The sequence below is a fragment of the Harpegnathos saltator genome, unplaced genomic scaffold (assembly GCF_003227715.2).
Source record: "Harpegnathos saltator strain DR-91 unplaced genomic scaffold, Hsal_v8.6 scaffold104, whole genome shotgun sequence".
NCBI classification, from domain to species: Eukaryota; Metazoa; Arthropoda; class Insecta; order Hymenoptera; family Formicidae; genus Harpegnathos; species Harpegnathos saltator.
This window is the reverse complement of record NW_020229878.1, coordinates 253708-269137: the sequence shown is the minus strand read 5'-3', so window position 1 is coordinate 269137 and position 15430 is coordinate 253708. Positions and strand designations below refer to the sequence as shown.

Sequence of the window (15430 nt, the reverse complement as noted above, 5' to 3'; positions counted from 1 at the left end):
GCGGGTGATTCCGGCCAGCGGGACAGCAGCGAACGTCCTGGGACTCTCGCGAGCGGGCCGAGGACATTGTCGGTGCGCGGTCAGCTCGGCGGTGTTCGCATCCGGACAGGACACAGGGACGGCCACGTAGTGTGAGATTGTGCGGAGAGTGGAGAGCGCGCAGGGTCGCCCCCGAGAGTTCGCTGCGCGCTCACGAGAGAGATCGCGGAAGTGTGTGTTGGCGCGTTCGTTACAGTGCTCCGCGCGCGAGAGTGTACAGAGAGAGAGAGAGAGAGAGAGAGAGAGAGAGAGAGAGAGAGAGAGAGAGAGAGAGAGAGAGAGAGAAAGAGAGACAGACAGAGAGAGAGAGAGAGAGAGAAAGAGAGACAGAGAAGAAAAGAAAGAGAGAGAAAGACAGCCGACGGGCCGCCGTTGCACGTCGGCCGCCGCCGCTGCCGCTGTTAACTGTATGTAATCGCGCGCTACGTTCCCCCTCCTCCCCTCCGCCCGTCCTTTCGTAGCCGGTGCTGACACGAGCCGTCTAAATCCGCACCCCGGTTCTACCGACCGACGACACGGGCGCCGCCGTCGCTCGACGCTCGCCGCCGACGACGACGACGACGACAGCTACGACAGCTACGACGACGACGACGACGACGACGACAACGACAACGACAACGATAAGGACGATTACGACGACGAAAACGTCGACGACGACGACGACGACGACGATACGCAGGCCACGCGACACAGGTTATGTCAACTGGATTGTCAGGCGCTGTCTCAAACCAGGTCAGTGTGTTGTGTTGACTACGTTACTCCACCATCACCACTACAACCATCACTACTACCACCACCACCACCACCACCACCACCACCACCGTCGTCGTCGCCGCACGCGTCTGCATACGGCAGACACCATATACTTTCTCCCCCTTTTCCCCTCCGCGTACGCGCTCTCCCGTCACGTCACCGAGAGGGCTGCCCTTCTAAATTTTGTATGTTTTTTCATGCGACGGCATGCAGCGGATGAAAGGACAAACCGGCAATCAAGGTGAGTATCGAAAGTCGAGTATGCATCTGATTACTGATTCTCTTTCTTTCGACGTGCACGTCAACACATTTCGGTACTTAGTGCTGGCACGGGACGCACGTGTTGAATGCAAGGGGAGAGCAGGTGTCGTCGCGAGTTGGACGCATGAAATGACATTGATTGATTCTCGTGTGTCAAGTCAAGAGATATCAGATCAGGTATTTGGAGATTGAGGATTGAGGATAATGGGCTATAAACTGAAGATCGAAGACTGAAGATTGGAACTTGACTAATTCGGACAATGCAAGCAAAGATTGAAGTAAATTGATTCATCTAATTTCAATTTTTATTCAGCGATCATCAATCTTCACTACCCAGTCTGATGTATGAGCTTCGGAGATATGCAATTGTATATATGTTAAATACAAAATTCCTGATTCATAGAACCTCAAGGACATAGAAGACATGTGATCGAGAAGAAATTAATCTTGCGTCTGATTGATAAAAAAAGATTAGAATTATCATTCATAGATTAAGTGCATTTTAGAGTAAACTTAATCTTACTGTTGGGACTTGACAGTATGTTGATCCATCGAGACACGCCAAATTCAAAAAGATATATGTTGTATACATTTATAAACTCGCGTTCACACTCCCTGTGTGAGTTACCTAACATATGTGTAATATAATTTTCTGCAAAGGTAATAACAAATTTCTGTCAAATTTGCTTGTTGATGTTATAGTATGTCTACAATCAAATCTACAATCACATCACACAATATCTCCCGACATTTGCTAATTCAACATTCACAAGATCAAAATCACATCCCATTCTCCCTCTCTCTCTCTCTCTCTCTCTCTCTCTCTCTCTCTCTCTCTCTCTCTCTCTCTCTATCTATCTATCTATCTCTATCTCTATCTCTTGTTCTATCTTTATCTCTTGTTTCCCCATAGATTGTCCTTTTAAACTGTATGCATGTAAAATGCGCCCAAATATCTTCTCTACCTCTCTCTTTCTCTCCGCTTCTTTCAAGCTGCAACCAAATAAACACAGAGTTCTGTTTGGTACAGTGAGCAATGGCCCTAAGGAACACCAGCAGCAACAGCAGACGGAGCATGCCGCTGGCGAAGACACCGGCTTCGACTCGTGGCGAGGTGGTAACAATGCTCAGCATCACTCGAGTTATCCAATCGGCGCCGGTGATCCGTACAACCCGTACTACGCCAGCACTTCGTTTCCTTATCAGGCCTTCGGAGATGGCACGTGGTCGAACGGCACGGACCCGGTGGCCTTTCTGTCCGGCTACGGCGGTCAAATAGGTCATGACGCGTACGGCATGGACGGTATGTTCTCAGCGAGCGCCGGCGGCGGCTTCAGCGCGTTCGGCCAGCCGCAGTTTAACTATTTCCACGGTAATGGCGACTTCAGCGCCTGGGGCACACCCAGGAGAACCAAGTACGAGGACTATTACCCGCGCGGTAATGAGAGCTATACCACGCCAAGCAGCACCGACATCAAGACTATCGAGCAGAGCATGCAGAGCCTGTCGATCGGTAGCACCGGCGAGCTGCCGAGGCAGGATCCGCAGCACTCCGCTGCCGCGGCTGCCGTAGCTCAGCAACAGCTCAAGCCGGAGCCGAAGGAACCACGTAAGATCACTTGGGCTAGCGTGGCTAGTCAGCCAGCGAAGCCGGTGCCGCCGTTGTCGTCCACGCAGGGTATGAAAAAGAAGGCGGGCATGCCCCCGCCGCCGATAGTGCCGGGCAAGCACAACATGGACATCGGCACGTGGGGCGAGGGCAAGTCTTCCGCGCCGCCGCCACCAACGGCGCCGCCACCGCCGCAGGTGCAACCGCCAATCCCGCCGCCGCCACCGCCCGTCCAGAGGCAGCAGAGACCGCCGCCGCCGCCCCCGTGCTGGAACCGGCAACCGACGGCGGCGACCCCGCCGCCGCCGCAAACGCAAATTCATATGCCGCCGCAGTCGCAGCATCAACAGCACCAACAGCAGCAGCAGCATCATCAGCAGCAACAGCAACAACAGCAGCAGCAGCAGCACCAACAACAACAACAGCAGCAGCAGCAGCAGCAGCAGCAGCAGCAGCAGCAGCAGCAGCAGCAACAGCTCGCGCAAAGCCAATCGCATCCGGTGCTCGATGAGCTGAAGGTGAAAAATGACTACAACCCCGTGGAATTCGATCAGACCGCGCCTGGCGCCAGGTTCTTCGTTATCAAATCCTACTCGGAAGATGATATACACCGTTCGATCAAGTACGAAATTTGGTGCAGTACGGAGCACGGTAACAAGCGGCTGGACCAGGCTTATCGGGAGGCGAGTCGCGAGGGCGCGCCCCTCTATCTGTTCTTCTCCGTCAACGGGTCCGGTCACTTCTGCGGCATGGCGCAGATGGTGTCGCCTGTCGATTATCAGTGTAACAGTAGTGTTTGGTCGCAGGACAAATGGAAGGGTCAGTTCCGCGTACGTTGGATTTACGTGAAGGACGTTCCTAATGTGCAACTGCGACACATTAAGCTAGAGAACAATGAGAACAAACCGGTGACCAATTCGCGGGATGCGCAGGAGGTGCCGCACGTCAAGGGCGTCACAGTGTTGCGTATCCTGCATACCTATCGCCACTCCACCAGTATCTTCGACGACTTCGGGCATTATGAGCGCAGGCAAGCCGAGGAGGACCAGCGTAAGGCGCCGAGCAGTGCCATACAGCATCACCATCCTTCCACCAATCACAGGAACAGAGGTCACGCCACGGACTTGCCCAGAGATCATCATCAGCATGGTCATCAACCTCACCTGCATCAGCGCAAGGTATAGATCGACAAGGTTCGAGACGAGTTTCGAGTTTCATTAATCACCCGGTGATAAGAATGCACTCCTCTCTTTTTATTCCCCAAGTGAAGTCGCGTTATCGCGAGGAGGCTTTGTAGACGCAAACAAATGGAAACGATCGAATGAGAGATAACACTCGAGCGCTGTCTAAGCAGATAACGATCATTAATCGCCGGCTAATGAAATGTTTCCTTTCGTTGCAGGAACGCGATGGTACTCGTGGTCGCGGCGGCAGAGGAGGTTCGCGCCAGTAGCGTTGGGTATCGCAGAAACGTCACGACATGGACGAGAATGATCGACGTAAAGGAAGCACGCTGCGACTAATCATCACGTCCTACCACTTACTACCTTTGCTTTCCCGGATCCGCGATGGGCTTCTGATTTTCCTGATGTGACCGAACTTTCGTCGTCGAGACCGCGTTGTTCTTACGTTTAAAAATGATTAATCCGTATGAGATAACTAGCGTCGCGCGTCGACATCATCGTAAATAATATGTAACCGCAACTATTATGAGAAACGAAGGAGAAGATGATGATACGCTATCTCGAAGAATATTTGGCTAAACTCGCTGACGATCGCTAAAGAAAAGAAACAAAAGCGTATAGTGTGGTGTTGCGTGCTATTCATCGAATGGTGTTTCTTAAACGTACAAATAATAAAGCGGAACAGGTAGAACGCAGACAGGAGACAGAGAAAGAAAGAAAGAAAGAAACGGTGAGAAAGAGGCGGAATGAAGGAGGAAGAAGGAAGAAAATGAGACGCGTTAATAATAGAGAAGGACGAAAAAGGAAAAAAAAAAAGAGGAAACTGTAACATGTGGACTAATCCTAATGTAATAAAATGCTTAAACTTTTGTTGAAAATGAGAAAAAAAATCTATGCGAGAACACTTTATTGTAAGCAAGTGTCATTTGGATCGGTTATAGTTTCCAACACCGATGAACATTTAATCTGGTGCCTGCAGCTACGAGAGGAATCGAATCCCCCCTTAAATTGTTAATAAGGTGCAGGGGCTTGTTACAACGTTTTCAGTTGTATTTATAACCATCATGCTTCACGAAGAATTATACAGAAAAAAAAAACAAGATTACCGGCGTTTATTTTAGCGCGTATTCTATATCTCTATTACGAATATATCTATTATTATATTATTCATGAACTACAGAGAAATAATGAGTTGAGGATAATATAACGAAGTGAATAATACTGCAATTAATCTACTGTAATGTACACGATGACGACGATAATTATTATTATTATTATTATTATTATTATTATTATTATTGTACCATTTGATGAAATTTCATGATGATTCTTATTGTTAAACGCATCTCTCTGTTCTCTACTTCTTTTTACTTTTACGATGTATCCTTCGCGGGGCGACGCAACATCGTTATAACGAAGCAGAGCGATTCTGAGTCATTCTCGAGCGAACGACACGGCGTAGATTTCTCTTCTCAGTGAAGATTCGAGCGGACATCTCGCGTCACCTGAAATTTCTTTCGAGAACTTGTAAAATTTATTATTGTTCAGAATGCATTCTCGTCCGAGGAATGCCAAGGAATAAATCTCTTTTTTTTTTTCTTCTTTTTTAGACAAAAACTCAAGTAAACGTCATCACTTGAAATCCTTTCGAGAACTTGCCAAGTTTATTGTCATTTTCAGAATCGTTCTGCGTAGAGCATTGCGATCTCCGCTTGAACGACATGGGGGAATGATCGGTAATTTTATGAACAATAATAAATCAATAATAGGCCGATCGGCACTGGACATTGGCGTCGCGTTCGCGCATCCGATCGATCGATCGATCAAATCAACATCAGCTATTCGCGTCGAATTCGCACACGCGTCGTTCGCTCGCATCGACGCGATCCTCGCTGGTTACCGCGACTGCTCCCTCTCGCCGCTTATCCTCCGCCTCTTGCGCTCTATTATCGGCTTCCGCCACATCCGTCACGTGCTCGTCTCGAAGCAGCCCCTGCTGCCGGAAGTAATCCCGCAGGTTCTCGCGCACCTCCTCGCAGAACTTGTCGCGATTCGCCTCGACGTAGCGGTACACGAACAGATCGGCGCCGGTGATGACGAAGCGATGATTGAAGACGTTTATGCGCGCGCCGATGAAGAGGTCCTCCGGCGTGTAGTACAGCGGATCGTCCTTGCCGGTGGCCGGCCTCAGCTTCGGGATCAGCCTCGAAGATAGGAAGCTACCCTCGCGCCGGCCGGAATTGCGCTTCTCCAGCTCGCTGATCTGAACGGTGCCGTCGCTCAGGTTGTACATCAGCACGAAGTCACGCTCCTCGTCCTCCGGGTGCGCGGCGTCCATCCGGGCGGAGTAGCGCAGCTTCTTCGGGAAGTTGGCCAATTGACGGATCACGTTCCTCCTCGGTGGCTTGGGTATGAACGACAGGCAGCTGGCGTACGTGTCCTCGGGGCTGCCGAAGTCGATGTGAGGCGGCATCACGTACCTCACCGCCGGCCCCTCTATCTTCAGTGGCAACGGAATCGCGCTCGGCTGCGGCGTCCTCAGCATGTCGGAGTAATAATTGCGCGTGAACGCGTCGCAGTCGTGCAGCAGGAAGCATCGGCCGAGCACCAGGACCTTTTCGCCCACCTGCGGAAAGGATCTGTGGTCATTTCCGATTTCGAGCGCGTTATTTAGGAAACAGGAAGCATACAACTCCGCTGCAAGTTAATTTCTCTCAACGACGACCTGTGGTAACGGCGTGATTCTCGATCGTTGATAGCACGATCGCACCTTGCGAACGGCTGAACGGTAACGGTGACGTAGACGGTGCAGTAGTCACCTTTGCCGTTAATTAGCAAGATGCGAAGAAACGTCTTCTCAATTTGGTGGACAAAGTAACGGAGGTTGTTACTCCTTGAGTTACGACAATGAGTTATCGCGATGGCGTTACTTCTTTCACCGAATAACGAGCGCGACGCTGACGAGTTGCTATTCAATTCAGTCAAATTTGCAATATTCGTTTGCAGCGAAGAGGCCCGAGAGCCGTCTTACTCGGAAGTCTCGTGGCGTGTAGTACTCCACGTTCTCGGGATCCCCGCGTTCCGCGCGGACGCTCGGCTGCCAAGACGGCGGCAGGTTCCTCCAATCCTTGGGCACCCGCATTCGCTTCAGCAGCAGCCCCAAGGGATCCTTGCCGTTGTTGGGCTCGCGAATCTCGCTGATCGCCATGGTGTCGTCCGACAAGAAGTACATGAGCCGATAACGATCGTCATTCCACGTAGCGTCGAAAGACAGCACCATCCTATCGTACTCGAGGAAGCGTCGCCTAGAGTCCTCGACCACCTCGCTCGAGGCGATCGTCCGCAACTCGCGCTGCTTCGTGTAAGGATTCGCGGGAGCGGGCTCCCCCTGGCCGACGTCTACGCCTTGGCTCGTCAGGAATTCCCGGGTGAACGGATCGCAGTCGGTGATGTGGTAGACGACGCCGTAGATGCCTGCGAGGAATGTACTCTCTTCAGTCGAGGATCATTACTATTGAAAGATGGATACGTTCAGCGATACACTATTCGACGAGTTTCCGATTTGTTACATTATCACTCCCTTCCGTCTCGTATTGTTTCTGACTGAATAGATTTTTCGGTCAGTTGGAATTAACAAGTTCTACGTCGTTCTTCAATAGGGAGGCAGAGGAGGATCAGCAAAGGAATTTAATTAATCGATCGATTAATTAATGTTCCCAATTACTGTATTCTCGAGAGATAAATATTTCCCGAACGAGCAACTCACACACGTCAATGCCGACGTTGAAGTCCTTCCAAATGAACAGATCGCCCTTGCCGTTCTTCGGGATCCTCTCGCGTCTCACCAACTTGCCCTGCTGGAAACCAGCGTTGTCCAGCACAGGTTCTATCACGCAGACCGTGTCGTCCTCCAGGAAGTAGACGATGTTCACGTGCCGGACGCGACATCGCTCGTCCGGGGAATTGAAGATCCTCTGGCGGAAGAAGGCCTTGAAGCGGAGGCACTTCTGCGCGAATACAGCACGATGCGGCGCGAATTGCCGGTACGCGTAGCGAGGCAACCGGCCGTAAGTCAACGAGGGGTCGTACCTGTGATTAGACAATCAACATCACGGACTCTGATTGAGGGGGGGACAGTCATTATTTATTTTGATGGCATAACTAAATGACTCGATAAAATATCTATTATCCACGAAATAAGCCTTTGTGAGGTAATCATCCACTTTCCGCTTTATCTACGTAAAATCGTCATTTATAAAATTGAGTAATAATTGGGAAATAAATATTCTCTGATGGTGATTAAATAATTTAATGATTTAATGAGATATCTACGAAACGTTTATTTATGATAAAATCATTTATGAAATAATCTATTCTATTGTCTCTGTATGTAATTTCTATCGTCTACGGAAAATTAATATAAAACGGAAAATAATAAAGAAAAATAGTATGAGTAACGATAAAATAAGTAACGAAGATCTACAAGAATATCTGTGGAAAAAGAAACAAGAAATAACACGTATAGAGAATTAATTGCAATTATTTTAATCGAGTCGAATAATTCGTAGTAATCACTCCGTGCTTAATGCGGGAATTGAATTGGCGCTTGCGCGCGCGCGATATAAAGAGCACTTTTCGAAGAAGCTTTGACAGAACAGAAAAGTCTGCAATTACTTACTCCACGGGATATGGCACTTCGGCGTGTGCAGCCGATGCCACGTCCGTCGGCCTCCTTCCGGTGCCGTAATTGGTATCGCGCACCACGGGAAAGCCATTTAAAATGTCGAGCTTGTGCGGCAATTTATAGTCCTGAAGCTTATAAAAGGACGAGAGGGTCAACCATCTGCTATCGGAACAGCGAAATATAAAAATATGATGACCACGAAAAAAAATTCGTTCGACTTCTTCTCCGATAAAAAACAAAGAGAATCTGATTACAAAGAGGCGCACGATTACTCGGATACTTACGCTGACGTCGCGGAAGGTGTATCCCGGCAGAAGAGGCAAACTTGTCATAATGAATAACAAAAAGAACGTCGGCTCGAAGACGACGTTTTTTTTCGCTACGTCGCCGTGACATACTCGCTCTTGTGTCGCGGCCGGCTCGTTCGATATCGAGACCTTTGTTTAAAAGGTATCTCTATAACGACACATACACGGCTGTATATTGATTTAATTCTGAGTCGTGTATCGCTACGGAGTCTGTTTGTCAGACATTGCATAACCTTACGAAGAATCATGACTTATGTCGGTATTAACAATCTTTATTTCAGGACCTGTCCCAAGTGACACATACGTGGATTTCAATTTAGGGATAGATGCGAGTTTTTCGGTTAAACTACAATTACGAACGTAACATTATTATATCGTTATACAACTCAACTGAGAATCTCTCAGATAGCTTCAAATTTAGGTCCCACGTGAGATAAGTTTCAAGAGTAACGACTAAGTTTCCAATTAAATACTAATTAATAGCAAAACGTAACAACTAATTAATAGCAAACGTAAGCAATATCAGAAATTTTTGCTAAACAATGTCACTGTTGTCCCCCCAGCTTGTATGAAATAATCTCGTAACCTCAGCGAACGCAATTCAACATGTAACATACTTGTTAATTGTCCTTCTCAACAATGTAACTGTTATATATATATATACATATATATATATATATATATGATACGTTATATAAACGCACGCATTTTTTATACAACAGTTATATTGTTAAGTAGGTAAATTGAAACTAGCGGGTATGTTACATGTTACACTGGCACATGTATTACATTGCACTCGCATTGTTGAATAGGAAATAACAACGTTGATGTAATGTCACCGTTGGTACGTGTTTTCACTAAACTAATAAGAGTCTCAAACGTACGCATGCAACTTGAGAGGAGGAGACCAGACGCAGGACAGAGGACGGTTCTGTTCGACCATTTATTTGTTCAGGACTTATTGACAACAGTAGTATTCGGATGGTTGTTCGTGCAACCGCTACGAGCAACCACCAGTCCCGTCTGCCGGCGGGGTCAGTCGGCCGTGACTGCTGCGCGATCACAAACTAATGACTCTTCTGAAAATGGCCATGCAACCAGCGGATAGGCAGCCAGCCATCGGCACGGTGATCAGCCACGCGAACGCGATATTGCGAAACAGTTTCCACGACACCCCCTCGCCGCCGCGGGACGCCCATCCCACGCACACCACCGATCCCACTTTGCAGTGCGTCGTTGACACAGGTAGACCAGCCTTACTTGCCAACAAGACCGTCACTGCTGCTCCCACCTGCGATTAAATGCGCCGAGTTATCGACCTTGATATCGGCGACATGTAGATCAGCATCGAGCTCACTCGTCGAAAACTTCCGCGGAACGGATATACGTATCAGTTATCAGTCGAGCGGTTAAAATGGATGAATATGTAAAATCAAACATGATTATCGCGAGTTTCTCGGCCTCTCTCGGCCGAGAGATATCACGTAATGCAGATTTCACGTAATCTCTATAAATATAAAAAGGAACGCGCGTGTGCCAAAGGGAGATAAGGAGAGAATTGCGGCTGTTGAGAATCGCCGAATCACTATTAACGTAGACTGCCGCTTAAAGTAGATTCTCATTGTCTCTATAAAGGTTTAATTGTTATCTTATTTTAATGTTGTATGAAAGTCTTATTTTTGATTGATTAATTAAACCGCTAAAGATACGGTACGGAAAATAATGGTAATTCAAGATACAAACATTTCTCATCTCGTTTTACCGGTTCCGCATTAGCTGTCGAATTTTTTAGATGCAATTCATTACATTTTATGCGTAACATAATGTGTTAGATGTATTAGAATGATAGAGAAAGATTGAATTGTTGAATTTAGATGGAGAAGAGTGGAAGGAGTTGGTTCCTCGAAAGTGTCCAGTTGTCGAGTCTGAGGTACGCACCTCTATAGTAAATCCGGTCGTGGGGGTGATGCGCGCCAGGTCCTGGCCCAAGGTTTGTATCACCCTGCGTCCCCAGACCCACAGACCGGTGGAGATACCTAGGCCGCCGTACAGCAATATAAGTATAGGAGTTTCAGCTTCCTGCTTAGCCGAGCCTTCCGAGTAGACGGCCCAGAGCGCGATCAGCGGGCCGATCGCGTTGCTAACGTCGTTACCGCCATGAGCGAAGCTGCCGAATGCTGCGGTGAGTACTTGCAGGAAGGAAAATAACCTGGACACCTCCGGCTGCTCCTCCTCGGCCGCGATGCAGTCCGCCTGCGCGTTCTCTACCTCCTCCGCCTGGGCGACCATCAGCAACGGGCTCTCGCTGCTGTTGCCGCGCAACTTCACATCCTTCGCATTGCCGTTGCTGTTGCTGCCATCGCCGCCGCCGCCGCCGCCGCCGCCGCCGCCGCCGCCGCTGCCGCCGCCGCCGCCCCCGTTGCCGCCGCACGGGGACTCCGTGATCACCGACAACGCCGTCGTCTCCTTCTTGTCGCAGGCGCCCAAGTGCGTCGCCGCTTTCTCCCGGTCATCACTCATCGCCAGCAATATCCTCGTTCTCTGCCATGGCACCACGAACACGTACACGATTACCGCGACGACCAAGCCCAGAAGCAACGCGGCTATCAAACTACCCCACCACGGCATTTGATCTAACATTAATACTGAAAAGAGAAAGATAAAGATACCTTAGATGCGAGAGAATAAAGAGGACAGTGCAAGAAACCTTAATGAAACTTCATATCCTTCGATCAGGTTGGAAAAGGCACTTTTTAAGAATACAACTCCGTTACCGTCACATGTTATCGTTATTTTCACTCATTCTGAGCAAACACAACTCATTACCGTTATAGTTATTCGAGACTATACTTACAATTCCCACTGTTTTCCTCAACAAAGTTTCCTCCTCTTTCAAGTAACCATTGTATTTGTTACTTACTGTCAAATAAAAGCGAATGTAATCACGCCAATAAAGAGAAGAAAAACACCGTTGCCAAGTCGTTACCGGAGAAAATAACTTGCAACGGTAACAACGTTCTGTGATGACCAACCCCATCAGTGATGTACGTTAGGATGACGCTACTATTTACATTTAGGTCCGTCAAGCGCAATTGACATAACATTGACAGCAATGGTGAGACCGTACGCTACGGGGAGAATATTGAGACCCTGTTCGAACGGCTTGCTGGACCGAAGCACGGATTTCCTCAGCAGCCAGAAGATTAGAAAGGACACGATCCCGCTGAGCACGGGACTGGCGAACCACGACGCCGCTATGTGGGCGAGAGCTATCCATCTCACCTGCAACATTGGGCATAACGGGTATAATGAACATCGCGCATCCATAATCCCACCGCGGATCGCGCGAGGACTACTAACCCCCTTGGTACCTCTGCACACGAGCGAAAATCCGACTGTAGCACCAACAATGGAATGCGTACCGGAAATTGGAAGTCGTAACGCAGTTGCCAATAGTAGCCAGATAGCAGATCCGGCTAGACTGGACAACGCTCCTATCATCAACTCCTTCTCGTGGCCCTCGTACAACGAGACGTCCAGTATACCCTTGCGCATAGTGTCGGAGACCTATAATATGGCAAACAAGTCGTCGAGTGACATAGCAATGTCTCATCATCCCATAAACAATTCGAGCAAAAAATGATGACAGGGATTCGGGTGTCCGGGATCTTTTGGAAAAATTGTGAAGATTAATCGGATCAAACTGAGAAGAAACCAGTCAGATACCATTTTGAAAAAATCGCAATAGTTATTAAGTTATTAATAATTGAAAATGACCACATCTAGAGGCTCTTTTAATTAATAACTTGAAAATTTACATATTTATTTGTAAAAAGGATAAAGAATTTTTTGTTCAGAATGACCTGATCTACATGACGGTTCTCTACTTCTCGATATATATTTACCTTGTATCCGATCAACACGGCACCAGCGATTTCGAAGAACGTTGCCAAAATGCAAGCTTGGAATATCGTGAGTACCCCGGCACCGACGCTCGTCCCGAAGCTGTTCGCGACATCGTTAGCCCCGATGCCGAAAGCCAGAACGAATGCGACTATAAAGCCAATCACTACTATCCATATTAAGCTCTCATCGTATGGTATACTCATCTTCACCTAACTTAGATCTATTCTGCTTGAGCTTCCGGAGTGCGTATGGCGTGTGTCTGTGTCTGTATACGTGGTGTGTTACGTCGCTCTAACGTGCTCCGTCTATCTCCGGAACACTTGTACCTCCAGAAAACTTGTAGGCATGTTTAACCGATGTTCACCACCATCACCACCACCATCATCACCACCTCTCTTTTTCTCTTCCTCCGTTGCACCCGTAAAACAATTGATACGGTATCGGAATACAAGAGAATCTTGTATCAAGGAAGAGCCTTCTGGTACAGAACGTTATATCAATACATAATGTAAACGCTTATCCATCAGAATATATCCTTTCTATATACATGTGAGTGAATGTATATATAATATATATATACATATATATTCTTTCATAATATAATATGGATCTATATCTTCATTGTAGCCCTAATACGATCAATTCTGTAGTTTTGTACATGTAGCAGAGGTAGTGTTTTGGCGCAGCACCTGATTCATCTAACATCGTGATCTGTCGTCACACTAACGTCGACGCGAAACTATCTCTTTCTCTCTCTCTCTCTCTCTCTCTCTCTCTCTCTCTCTCTCTCTCTCTCTCTCCTCTCTCTCTCTCTCTCTCGTTATAATATACTTCCCCCACCCCCAAAAAAGGAAACGAAAAAGTCACTGAATGATCCTCGTTACGCTCGTCGTGCTGTTCCTCTGATGGAAATTACGATGCACGATCTTCGAGTCGTCGAGCTCCTCTAGCAGCGCTTTCCTCGAATGGAAACACGCCGGTCGCTGTATTCCCCGCATCTGAAACCAAGTGCGAAGGAAGTTGAATGGAGGTTTCACGTCTCAACGCTCGTAAAGTGCTCGGAAGAAAAGGAAAAGAAAAAACCGCGCGTACATCGCTCGATGAGCCGGCTTATGCAAAATGCAAAAGAATTGACGCGTGCGAAATGAAGATCATCTATGATTTCGAGTCGAATATCTAAGGCAAAAATTTAGAAAGATCCGACAACGTGAAGATTTCCGACCACAGTCGGATTAGTTAGGATCCTCACAAAATCGATCATCGCAAATTGTGACATTTTTCCTACGAAAGGGCGGAGATTCGATCAAGGCCGGCTGAGAATACGGTACGCTGCATGCACTCGGCGAAATTATCCGATCGTTAAACTCTAACTGATATTTCATCCCCTCCATGAAAATCCAACGAGACTACTCTTACGTCATCCCTCGATCGCGTGCGATAGCCTTTCTCTCACCCCTTGGTGTCGACAGCGGCATTCGGGATCGCCGAAATTCCGACACCGTGGAAAGAAGAGTAAATCTCACACACACGCTTCCAACGCGGAAGTTTCGAAGGCGAAGGCGGTCGAGGATCGCGGCTGCGACGATACCCTGTGCGAATTTCCACGCGCGACCTCTGACTCATCCCCCCGCGAAACGTTCGATCGCCGATCTATAGCGACGTGGGAGATTGATAAAGCACAGCGCGTCTCTTGCTGTGCACTTGAACGTGTGCACGAGACGCTCGCGGAAGCGAGCGTCACACTTCCGTCGTACCTTCGAAAAAGAGGACTCCCTCCGAAGAACAAAGTACAACCGCGTCGCCGATAACGGACTCCTCGGCGAGTCCCGGGGGCGAATATATAAATGCATGAAAGATGTCACAGGTCGCCAATTACTTTCACCTTCGACGCGCATACATTCCGCGCGGACACGGTCCGACCGCTTTGAGTCGCGGTCGGAAGCGCCGACGATACGCCCGGATATGAATTCTCGCCGGACCGCCCGGCTCCACGGGGAGCCACGTCTGGCCGGAGTCGCGAAGTTTCCACGTTGAGACGCCAAAGAGACTCTCAATATTACCACGCTCCGAATCATTTTTCGTGCTGGCCAGTGCGCGTCCTGTTCTTCAGCACGTTACTCGCACGTCGATGGTCACGCGGCCGGGTCATCGGAGGGTAGGAACGAACTCGGTAAGACACTTGTAGGAGGAGGACCTTGGCAGCGTCCAGCAGCAGCAGCAGCAGCAGCAGCAGAATCACCACCACCACCACCACCACCACTACCACCAGCACAGAGAAGCGGTGCCAGCCACACTCTCGCCGCTCGCTCGCGAGACGACTCGAAATTACTCGGCGTGGAGGAACTTCGGTGGCCGCCTGTCGTCGTCGTCGTCGTCGTCGTCGTCGTCGTCGTCGTCGTCGTCGTCGTCGTCGTCGTCGTCGTCGTCGTCGTCGTCGTCGTCGTCGTCGTCGTCGTCGTCGTCGTCGTCGTCGTCGTCGTCGTCGTCGTCGTCGTCGTCGGCGGCGGCGGCGGTGGCGGCGGCGGCGGCGGCGAGGTCCGCGTGGGGGGTGAAATATTGATCCGCTATTCGCTTCCCGCGAAACGTACCGCACATACAGCTGTCGAGGGATGCTCAATGACAATCAATCCATGATCTTCGCTAGCGCGACCGTCTGACCGCAACGGTCGAATCTCCCGAATTCGAA

At 48.9% G+C, this 15430-nt stretch overlaps 3 protein-coding genes across 5 annotated transcripts; 1 reads left to right on the top strand and 2 right to left on the bottom strand.

Annotated features, from left to right (window-relative positions):
* The first annotated feature begins 330 nt into the window (after positions 1–330).
* On the top strand, positions 331–5187 carry Ythdf (YTH domain-containing family protein). 2 transcript variants are annotated; one of them, XM_025299778.1, is made up of 5 exons: positions 331–771; positions 1006–1033; positions 1115–1331; positions 2084–3840; positions 4065–5187. In XM_025299778.1, coding segments are annotated over exons 3-5 (1809 nt in total). In that variant the 5' UTR covers positions 331–771; positions 1006–1033; positions 1115–1330; the 3' UTR covers positions 4116–5187. The 2 variants fall into 2 exon arrangements, with proteins under 2 accessions (XP_025155563.1, XP_025155561.1); XM_025299776.1 differs by lacking the exon at positions 1115–1331.
* Positions 4739–9599, bottom strand: LOC105182413 (EF-hand domain-containing protein 1). Of its 2 annotated transcripts, XM_011139823.3 has the most exons (5): positions 8815–9599; positions 8525–8661; positions 7613–7935; positions 6878–7320; positions 4739–6472 (listed from the first exon to the last, which is right to left on the bottom strand). In XM_011139823.3, the coding sequence occupies exons 1-5, from the start codon at positions 8860–8862 to the stop codon at positions 5681–5683; spliced, it is 1743 nt and encodes a 580-aa protein (XP_011138125.1). In that variant the 5' UTR covers positions 8863–9599; the 3' UTR covers positions 4739–5680. The 2 variants fall into 2 exon arrangements, with proteins under 2 accessions (XP_011138125.1, XP_025155555.1); XM_025299770.1 differs by having other exon boundaries at positions 8525–9599.
* A 168-nt stretch (positions 9600–9767) lies between these two features.
* Positions 9768–13296, bottom strand: NaPi-III (Na[+]-dependent inorganic phosphate cotransporter type III). The gene is made up of 5 exons (XM_011139758.3): positions 12744–13296; positions 12199–12405; positions 11910–12120; positions 10777–11483; positions 9768–10129 (listed from the first exon to the last, which is right to left on the bottom strand). Exons 1-5 carry the CDS (start codon positions 12945–12947, stop codon positions 9899–9901), a joined length of 1560 nt encoding a protein of 519 aa, XP_011138060.2. The 5' UTR covers positions 12948–13296; the 3' UTR covers positions 9768–9898.
* Between the last annotated feature and the right edge of the window lie 2134 nt (positions 13297–15430).

Bases quoted from the DNA above. Each gene is read 5' to 3' on its own strand.
- LOC105182413 (XM_025299770.1), bottom strand. From the start codon at position 8,862: ATGACAAGTTTGCCTCTTCTGCCGGGATACACCTTCCGCGACGTCAGC. The intron at 7,936-8,524 runs GTAAGTAATTGC...GTCTAATCACAG, and splicing joins GAAGTGCCATATCCCGTGGA to GTACGACCCCTCGTTGACTT. The intron at 6,473-6,877 runs GTAAGACGGCTC...TCCTTTCCGCAG, and splicing joins ACACGCCACGAGACTTCCGA to GTGGGCGAAAAGGTCCTGGT.
- NaPi-III (XM_011139758.3), bottom strand. From the start codon at position 12,947: ATGAGTATACCATACGATGAGAGCTTAATATGGATAGTAGTGATTGGC. The intron at 12,121-12,198 runs GTTAGTAGTCCT...CCAATGTTGCAG, and splicing joins TGTGCAGAGGTACCAAGGGG to GTGAGATGGATAGCTCTCGC. The intron at 10,130-10,776 runs GTGCGTACCTCA...ATTTAATCGCAG, and splicing joins CGACCGGATTTACTATAGAG to GTGGGAGCAGCAGTGACGGT.
- Ythdf (XM_025299776.1), top strand. From the start codon at position 736: ATGTCAACTGGATTGTCAGGCGCTGTCTCAAACCAG. The intron at 772-1,005 runs GTCAGTGTGTTG...GACGGCATGCAG, and splicing joins CAGGCGCTGTCTCAAACCAG to CGGATGAAAGGACAAACCGG. The intron at 3,841-4,064 runs GTATAGATCGAC...CTTTCGTTGCAG, and splicing joins CTCACCTGCATCAGCGCAAG to GAACGCGATGGTACTCGTGG.